Raw genomic sequence first — 10,242 nt, 5'->3', positions numbered from 1 at the left:
GGACAGGTGACAAAAAAAAAATGGTAGTAAGATTAAAAAAAAATTACTTACTGGGAAAATAACTACAGGTACAGTAAGGGTTACAGCCATAAGTACAGCAAGACGCACAATAAGAAGAAGAACATCAGCACCCAGGTAAGCAGAGTAGGTATGAAGCAGTTCTGGTTCAACGTTTCCTATAAGAAAACAGTATTTTAATTAGATGTAGTCGACATACTTCTCAAGCAATCGCTTCTGCTCTAAATTCTAAGCGAATTTCACAGTTCGAGCAGTATGAATTGAAAGCCTCAACAGCTCCTGTAAGCACATCTCCATTTTACACAGTGATAACTTGGAGGCACTAAATCTGTTTTAATCCAATTTCAATCCTCTGCCTTGGGCCTAATCCTACTACTGATCTCCTTTTGGGTCTACACTTATAAAAGTATTAACCTCCCCCAACAAACAGTGTATATTCAGAACCCACAGTAAATGCTTGCTTGCTCTAACTTAAAAATAATACAATAATACTGTGGTTTTGCAGAACGTAATTAATTTAAAAAAAAAAAACAAACCCAAAACAAAACCAAAAAACAGAGAAGGCAATATTCACCATAAAATGTCAGGTATCCAAAGAGAGCAGCCAATAAATACATGAGGAACATGGCAAAAAAAGATACATAGGACACATTCATCATTCTTTTACGGCTTCGGCTGTAAGAAAGAGAAAAAGAAACATTGTGAGCAATGAGAACATACTGTTTTAATACTACTTTTGTTTGTTTAGTGAAATTAAAGAAACATATCTAATACTTACCCTTTCAGTTCTTCATAGATAGGAAGAATTGCAGGGTGGCAGACAAAAGAAAATGTTAGGATTGGGACAGCATAGACGGTCTGAAAAACAAAAGTATCTTTCTTAAGTATCTCAATAGACAGGAGAAATTTATTTTTTTAAAAAAAAATCATCAACAGATTTTTCAGTTTTGACTTAGGCATCAGCTTAGTTCATCATAAAGACTAGCTATTCTTTAGAAATGAAACTTTGGCAAAAATTAAAACAAGTTAATATTTTCTTAAACCCAGACCCTGAGGTATCAAATACTCTCAATTATCATTGTAGTCCATGCTGTGCTGAATGTATTTTCATTCAGAATTATGTTCTGCATCTCATAGGCTTCTGCTATTATAGCCTGGTCTTGGTGTTGGCTATTACACATACTTCTTCCCCATGTGTGAAGATTCACCACTGGAACTGGGACCATTCATGAGAGTCAAGACTCTATGACTAGGAAGTTAAAGTCTATTCCAAACCCTGACACGCATTTCCAATTCATGTGCTTTTACTATGTACTTCACCTTCTTCTGCAATCTCCTTTTTAAAATGCTTTACTAACTTCCTTGCATGGACTTGAAAAAGCTTGAGAAATGCTGCGCTGAAGAATGAGAGACGCATTTATTGCCACTTATCTCAGGCATGCAGCTCTAATTCCTCTAATTTCTCTGCGTTTGGGGTGTGGAAACACCTCGTCTATAGGAGGTAAACAGTGCCTAACTCTACTGGAACAGAAAGTCTTAGCACATCCCAAGTTTACAACTGGGCAACTACTTGAAAGAAAAATGACCTAATTTATCTGCTATGTATTTAGTCTCCCCTATTTTCAGAGTTTTAGTCAGTTACCTGTGAATTGAAGATGAAATATTTTGGCTTGCATACATCATCACTTGTTATGTTTGTATCTACTAAAGGTGCCAGTGTCACGTTTGCTAATGTCATGTTCATGATGTCACTGTCCATAGGACAAGGGATCTGAAACATCTTCCAAATTACCTAGAAATAAAGCCATGTATTTATTGTTACTTTGATTAATGCAAATTGCAAAACTTTTCAGAAACTATGTTTAATTTCACTTTGAAATGCAGTTTTACAAGCCTGAAGTCTACAAGATTATACTTACAACAATCAGAAAGAAGACCATGCAAAGTAAGGAAAAGCCACTGGTATAGCCCAAATATCCTGTGTTCAAGAAAGATAAAAAAAAAATAAATAAATCTAAGGTACAACAAACAGAAACATCATTCCTGTCATAACACTATGACAAAATATATTTTGTCAGTGATCTCTTTATATTGCCATTTTCTTAGTGTTACATAGAACAAGTTAATTATTCATTGACTTTCTGCTAATCTCAACCCAGATCAGATATGAAAGTTCTCAAAGACATATTAGGGTCTGGACATACAGTAATATTAAACTTTATAACTTAAAAAAAATCTCCTACAACAAAACCCCATACCAACTATGTGAATTGTTTATTATATACTAAGAATGATTATAGAGTTATTTTTAATGGAATGCACTATGAGATAACTTAGCCTTTTCCATTCTGTTTTTATTGACTCAATTTGTAGAAAGTAGTAACTTGAGACAGTAATTCACATCGAGACTCTTAGTAAGATTCCACTACATGATTCGCTGAACAAATAGTACATTAACTGAATAATTCACATGTATCACTGAATTACAGCCATTTTACATAAAGCATCTGGTATGAATATTCTACTACTATTTGGGATGTAAAATGTAAAAGGTGACTTCTATTTACACTGCAAAGAAAATTTAACTGCCCAGAGCTAGCATCCCTATTCTTTTGAGACTGTTATAGGATATAATAGCTATCACTATTAGCTAATAACAGTATTACACTATTTCACTACCAAAAGATGTCAAACTTTGTAGTAAGAACACAGAGTTACTGTTGAGTCTTGTTCTAAAGCTACCTTATCTATTGCCCTTTCGTTGTCCACAAACACATCTGTAACTTAAAGATACTTGTCTTGAACTTTTTTTTGACATAGACTGACAGCAATTTCCTAAACACTGATTAGTCCCAAGAGACAAGTTTGGAGACAGCTGTTAATTCACATAGTATTTCAGAACTCAGACATCATATCAACCCATTTCCCCAGAGTATTTTCAACATGTTTTTATTTTGATTGTACTGTACTGCTTACCTAAATTTTTCAGTAAGGACAGGGGAAGAATGAGGATGACAGACACCAGCAGCACTAAATAGTCGCCGTTAAGATACCATTCTCTGTAGAAAAAAGGGAGTATTTGTAAGTAACCAAAGTATTTTAAAATTACAACATTTACAGTTTAGGCTTCACTTTTAACTTCTCCTACAACATATGGTTTCTTAAAAAAACGTAGTACCTCGTGTCACAAAGGATTAGAATTCAACTTACTATATGGACCTAAAGCCCTACAATACCTTCTTCTTATCTCACCCCAAACCTGCATTGTGCCTTTCCTTTAGTGTCCTTTTCTAAAATTAATATGCATCTGAAAGTCAGAAGACAGGAAAGTAAATGACTGGTCAGAAAAAAAGTCAATCACATAAAAATAGTAATTTGCTTAAATGTTGGTTCCCAACTCTCCAGATGTATTAGAATATTACAGGGCCCCAGCAGGGTGGTGAGCCACTTTTAATGAAAATAAAATTCTGTTGGGTACCCTGCAGGAGTTAAAGAAAAACAGGTGAGGGCTGGAGTTAAGCCAATAGCTTAAGCCCAGTGGCTTAGAACACTCCAACAAGCACTGGGAGTCTCATGGAGGCACACTTAGTTGCTTTCAACAGGGAAACTATGAGAAGATTTTTCCCTTCAGTTAATTTCTGCTATTTATTCCATAGGAAGCAGCAGCTACTTTTTGACAAAACATTTTGCAGTGTTAGAAGAGTAACATCTTCCTTTGAAACACTGAAACACAAGGTTAGATTTATGGAAATATAATGCAATTTCACCAAAATAACAGAAAAAAACTTGAGTATTTAACTGTGGCAGTGTAACTGCTCTTTTCATCCGTCCTACAGGAACATCCTATATGCTTTAAGCAATCCAAGTAACACTAAGCATTTATTCCCAAATATTGATACTTTATATCTTGTTATGGTATCAGCTAACAGTATTCATTTCTGAGTTGACTGTCTACTATTTAGGTAAACAATGAAAAATTAATCACCCAATTGGAAATTTGTGCATTCAAACTCAATTGCTGAATTAGAAGCCTATATGTGCTAGTGGAAATATGGAATAATTTTAACAGACTTGCTCTGGATTTATGTAGCAAATGCAAAAACAATTTGGTCATCCCTCTCCCCAGTTTTACCTGGGACAACTAAATGTAAAAAAAGTATTTTAGAAAGTTCAGATGTGTAGGACATTAACATCATGTATCTTTTGTCGTCCCTTTTTGTTTTTTTTTTATTTTTTAAATGTAGCAGTCTTGTGGTAAATTTAAAAGAAGTCACAGCACAGACATTCCTTGCATTTGATACAGTCATAAACACGAGCACTGCTGATGTACATGCCCCACATGGAGGCCATGAGGACTTTCAGACCAAGGACTTAAAAGTTCTTCCAGTGCTGAAGAGCAAAGAATGGGATTGCACAGCTTTAAAATACAGCTGAGTATTTTAGAAATTGCTAAACAAATTTTAATAACGCAGCTAATATTTGTAATATTGTCTCAGAATATATCTTCTACAGTAAGCATTATCTTGGGACATTTAAACAGGTAAGTGCTTACATTTTAGGCACCAGGCTGCCAGAATGGAATCCATGCCAATGGTAGCCACCCAGACTCCCCTAAGCAACGCATGGAGAGAGTCAGTTAAATGGGGTCCACAACTGCCAGAACACTGAGAAAAGATTTACTTTAAATCAGTGTACAGCTACCTAGTACCAGACAATAAGAACACACTTAAGATACCAATCTCTATTTTTCTTTATTTTGTCTGCCAGATATTGCAGATCAGCAGCTGTATCCAGTGAGATTGATAGCCTTTAACTTTTCCTCTGGAAATGCAACCAATTTTGAATTCTACTCTGACGATGGGACAGTTAAAAATATTTGCCTCCAAGCCCCCTTTTAAGTACTGGCTACTCCAGGGACTTTAAGATGTGGAAAATAAGGAATTGAATTCAGCCAAAGGAGTGAAACAAGCCTTCCCAGGAAAGAATTTGTAAACATTACACTGTTAAGTAAATATTCTTTTAATATATTAAAAAAAAATTAAAAAAAAAGAAAAAAAAAAAGATGGCTAGCATTGTTGTCATGACAATATCTATCAGCAAGCTGTATGAACACCACCAAATGGCTTGAACCCCTTGGGGAACACAGGCAGAAAAATGCCTACCTTCTGAACTCAGGCTTAGGTGTAAGTTGGAGTCTTGAGCTGCTCAGCCCTCTCAAGACTGGGACACTTCAGGACAAGGCACAGAAGTACAACTCTGAAGAGTGAGATTTATAGCACTTAACTCTATCCATCTGAAGTCAGGCATCTTTGTTTTAGATAGCTGTTTTTATACACCCTCTCCACACAGAGTGACATGATAAATCGCTTCCTGGAGATGCCCAAAACAGGTGTCTAAGCCCAGTACACTGAACTGACCACTACAGAGAACCATTTTTCTCCACTGTTTATACAAAGACCAGAGTAATGATGAGTTCAAAATCTAACTTTCAGACAGTATGGTTAGATAAAATGAACCCTATCCAAGGCACCCACTTTTAAAGCCAAGCAGGAAAGCCACTATGGAGCCAAGGTATCTCCAGGGCTGAATGGCAATCCATCTACCATTTCAGTCTTGGGCATATAAACTCTGTTTCAGTTCAACGTTTAGTCCCCAGGCCTTTTTCAGAACTGTCCCTTAAGGCATTCATTACATAACTGCACCTTAGTCTTATATTTAATCACTTCCCACAATATTAACACTAGAAAACCAAAATAATCAGTCCAAACCAGTTGGAATGCAAGAAGGAAAAAAAACCCCAAACAACCAGTTTTAAACCACATTTACCTTTCCTTACTGAGAGTATGTACTGACTGGTACATACATTAACACTTACCTGATGTTCTTTAGAGAACAACTTCCTGTAATATGATGCAATACCTGTATTTTTCTACCATTTTCCCAGGATAGGCTGGATCTAAAGTGGAGCACTCAGGGGAAGGGCAAACTTACTGTATCTCTGTCTGAGTGAGAAGCTACCCTATGGTGTACCGAACGTGGTCTTCATATAAAGAATATATACAGTCTCCGTATTTGTTTCTCCTAATAGTTTCTCTGATGAGGAGTTCTAACACCTACCCTGTGGTCTCTTCGATGTTCATAAATGTCTTGATGACCAATGGTAACTCATATTTCACTATGAAGAGGTAGCTTGACATAGCTGTAGGTGAATAACATCATAGATCATTACAAATATAGAATATGCCACAAGATGCAAGAATCACATAACATGTTTCATAACTTCACTTGAACACAAGCAGTTAATGAACACATGTTGTGTGAAAAAAAAAGTCTCCAAGAGTAAGTAGGGAACAATTACTATTGACAGCACAAACTTTTTAAGATCTTGTCCTCACCTCCAATGTTCTGCATTGTAATTGATCCAGAAGCAGCAAGTTTTCCAGCCATACCAAATGCCTTCATTCCCAACTGTTCGTACAATAAAGACCCTAAAAGAAAACAAAACGATCCATTGGAAAACAAAATAATCCATTGGAAGGGTGTGTTTCACAAAGACACCATATGAAAAAAAATACCATATGTTTGTAAAATAGTAATTTGCCATACCTCCTTCATTGGCAGTCTTCAAAAGGAGATGCACTGAATACAAAGAAACTATTGAGACAAACAGCAGAAGTATCCTAGGGAGGGAAAAAACATGCAAATTTTTAATAGCCATAAGTAACTTATTGTAACCTTATTAAATAAAGATGGATCACACATAAAAAGTAATCATATTAAAATATTATCAGAGGAAAAAAATGTAGATTCTAAGGCCAACTAAAAGCATTGTGGAAACCCAATTAATGCCCAGTTTAGGAAGGATTTTATACTGAAAAACATTTCACTGGCACACAGAGAAATTCTAGTGTAGGATTAAACAACGCTTGTATTCAGTGTAAGGTGGCATAAGCACTGCAAATGTCAGTCCATTATAATTGGCTACATTTGATATAAATAACAAAGTATCAATGGGAACAGTTTTGTATCATTGTAAGAAACTGTATTTCTCCTGTCTTCCTATCCTTGTTCAACAGTGCATCTATGCATCTATTGATCTTTCAGTTGTGACTAACTAGCTAAAGTGAAGATTATCTCTTGGTCTTAAACAAATCAGCTTTTCAGCTTAAACCTGTGTTATGTCTTTTTTTATGCAAATATGAAACTGCAAAAGCCTTAAAAAATTGACTGAAAACTCAGACGTATTTAGAGCTGTGCCTTCAAATGGAAAAACACTTATTGTAATTAAAAAAAAAATAATACTTTATTTGCTCAAAAGTTACTCTTTATGTGTGCTTACATGGGAATCACTAGTGGCTTGTTTATCTTCCCCACAGCTTTTACAGGCAATATATATTATTTCCAGAAGCACATTTGCAACATCTAAAATTCGGATCTCTCAACAACAAATCTCTCCCACAACAAATGCACTTCCTGGAGTGGCACGCTAGGGGGGACTTCTCAGCTGCTGAAGAACACAGTGGAAAATTACAACACATTAAAAAAAAAAAAAACAAAAAAAACCCAACCCTGCCTTTCTTATACCAACACAAGCACGCTGCTTTACAGGAAACCTAAGAATCAGCACAACTGCTGAAAAAGGGCAAGCCCCATTTAGAGTTCCCAGAGTCCTCTTTACATTTCCTTCAGTGTGCTTTTTAACATTGGCAAAATTAGTAAACACAGCACAAAGAATTGGAAAAAACAACATCTGAGAAAAGCCTCAGAGATCTGTGCAAGGAACCCAGGAAACTTGTGTTACTGTGCCAACTCAACACCAACACACGCACACAAGTAAACCTCTGTATTTCTGACAGGTAGAGATTAACCAGAATTTAATTCAACCATCAACTAGAAACAGCACAGCAAGATGTGCCAAGATGGCATTTCATTAAAACAGCACAGATCCTGGATCCCTCAGCCCTAACCTCAAATGGCTGCCTACAGCGTTGACAAGATCAGTCAGCAAACTCATCTCAAAGCTTCTGGCTTCCAGACCATATCATTCATTTATTTAGTGCTGACACAAGTGACAAGTCACAGCACTGACACAAGTGACTCCACACAGTCTTCGAAGAATTTACTGCCTTAATTAACTGCATCTGGATCTGAATCTGTAAACTAGTTATTAAAGGATGCCTGTAAAGCCCTCAGTGTCATCATAAATCCTCAGTATCATCAGTGATTGACTGCTTTCATGCCTTGGAACTATACAAACTACACAAAGCTTTGAAAGGTAACAAGCTAGTTTATCTTTGAATCAGTCTCAATGCAAATAGATCTGAATGCAGTATCTGGAAAGGAAAGGTAACTAAACGACCTCAGAACTTAATTGTCAAATTGACAGATTTGAACATTTTTCTCTTCAGAAAAATGGACCCCCATATATAATTATAGGCAAATCTATTCAAATATCTAACCTTAAATTCTTTTTTTTCTCTCCTCAGAGATGTTCTAACGTGCATTATGCTGATTATCTTTCATGTGCTGCAGAACACCTTTAGAGCATGAAACTGATGTGTAGAGAGATGTAGAGATCTATCTCTTCTGAATTCATGCTGCTAAGTTGTTCATTCAGTTTACCATCATCTAAATAAGTGAAAGTCTTAGCAAAAAAATTAACAAATCACCATATCTTTAAAATAAAACCCTTTAGATCAAAACTTTACACATTGGTAGGTTCCTCAGGAAACTTGAGCACTACCCTGATATACCGTGAAATATCTGGAAGTGAATCTAACCTACAACTTTTTGGAAAGTTTCCCAAGACACTTAGAAGCACTGTACTTAATAGTTTCTTCATGCCATTTCCAATTACATTACTACAGCCTTGTTTTATACCTGAAAGCTTTTGCCAAGATAGACATACCAATAAATACATGCTAGTTATTCCACATCCCTCCCTTGCAGGGACACAGCAATTTTTATAGGCATAGCTGAAACCAGTTCCCTGAACTGAGTAAAAGCATAGCAATAAAAAGGATTTCTGTACCGGTGTAAGTTCATCGTACCTCTACAGGCACAGCTACGTCAGTTGAGGAAAAGGAGACCATATCCCTGATCAGCAGGACTGGGCCAAATAAATGTTAAAAAGAGTAGACATGGCCAGACTTCCATGAGACAACTAAAATAATCCCCTTCCGCCTACATTTTTCTTCTACTTCTCTACAGCCTGATCCTGTACTTTTTATGCAATTATGACTTCCACTAATTGAAAAGTTTCTGTTGTCATTAAATCAGTGAACTCTGAAGGAAAAAGCTAATACAGGCTTCACTCTGTTAAGTAGCACCTCTCTTCCACTCGAATAATGGAATTTTCAAGGGAAGTCTATCAGTTATTCATGGAGAAACTACAGCTAAGTAAAGGGAAATTCACTGTAAAATGTTTTGCAGGTTGCAGAACTTGCAATGAATCCGTTTAATTTTTGCAAGTCCTTCCGAATGTGTCGCAATCTCTTTATTTAATACAAGCCATAAATCCTAAAATGAAGTTCTGCACCGACGGCAATGACTAGGTATTTTGTAAAGGTCATATCCTTACATCATGTATTTTTCCATTATTAATTACACAGTAGAAACATTTTTTTTTTAAAGAACCAAAAGATACTTACACAAAAAGAGCAATTCCAGTGTTAGCCATGGCATAAGAAAGACCAAGGATGCCACTACCCACAATAGCATTGCTCAGATTAAATACTGACATTCCAAAGGAAGTAGTACCCGGATGCTGAGAAAAGGGAGATAATTAATGATTAATAGAAAGTTATCACTTATTTCAGAACTAAAACAAACATAAATTCGGCAAGAAAGCATCTTTTTTTTTTTTTTAAAATGTCATTGTTATGTACTTACATACTGAGTTTCATATTTCTTCTTTCCAAGATTGGAGTCGAGCAAGAAATTTTGGTTTTCGGGATCCATATCCACATAGTGGCTGTAAAAAAACATTGCGTCACCGGTGACTATTACGGGGAACTCGCGTATCTACTTCCCGTTTAGCATTTCCAATCCACTTCAAAGGGAGACGAGAACACCAACGCAATGACCCAACACCCTCCAGTACCCCCCTCTCCCCCCGGCCATCCTGCCCAGCACACAAAGCATTGCGCGTGTTTACATCCGCAGTCATTTCCGTGTTGTAACGCCTGCCGGCACGCGACACCCTCACACCCGAGGCGGCGTTTT

At 36.4% G+C, this 10,242-nt stretch overlaps 1 protein-coding gene across 1 annotated transcript in view; it reads right to left on the bottom strand.

Moving 5' to 3' along the window:
* SLC38A2 (solute carrier family 38, member 2) overlaps positions 1 to 10,242 on the bottom strand; it is a 17,649-nt gene that overhangs the window by 2,151 nt on the left and 5,256 nt on the right. Inside the window, exons 3-13 of the mRNA XM_009880877.1 lie at positions 9,910 to 10,019; positions 9,669 to 9,784; positions 6,625 to 6,698; positions 6,414 to 6,506; positions 6,136 to 6,217; positions 2,995 to 3,077; positions 1,938 to 1,996; positions 1,661 to 1,810; positions 797 to 876; positions 593 to 693; positions 52 to 176 (exon numbers count right to left, since the gene is read on the bottom strand). Coding sequence (XP_009879179.1) covers positions 52 to 176; positions 593 to 693; positions 797 to 876; positions 1,661 to 1,810; positions 1,938 to 1,996; positions 2,995 to 3,077; positions 6,136 to 6,217; positions 6,414 to 6,506; positions 6,625 to 6,698; positions 9,669 to 9,784; positions 9,910 to 10,019 — 1,073 coding nt within the window. The remainder of the gene's footprint in view (positions 1 to 51; positions 177 to 592; positions 694 to 796; positions 877 to 1,660; positions 1,811 to 1,937; positions 1,997 to 2,994; positions 3,078 to 6,135; positions 6,218 to 6,413; positions 6,507 to 6,624; positions 6,699 to 9,668; positions 9,785 to 9,909; positions 10,020 to 10,242) is intronic.

This window comes from Charadrius vociferus, unplaced genomic scaffold (genome assembly GCF_000708025.1).
Source record: "Charadrius vociferus isolate BGI_N301 unplaced genomic scaffold, ASM70802v2 scaffold52, whole genome shotgun sequence".
NCBI lineage: Eukaryota > Metazoa > Chordata > Aves > Charadriiformes > Charadriidae > Charadrius > Charadrius vociferus.
This window is presented reverse-complemented; position numbering and strand designations above follow the sequence as displayed.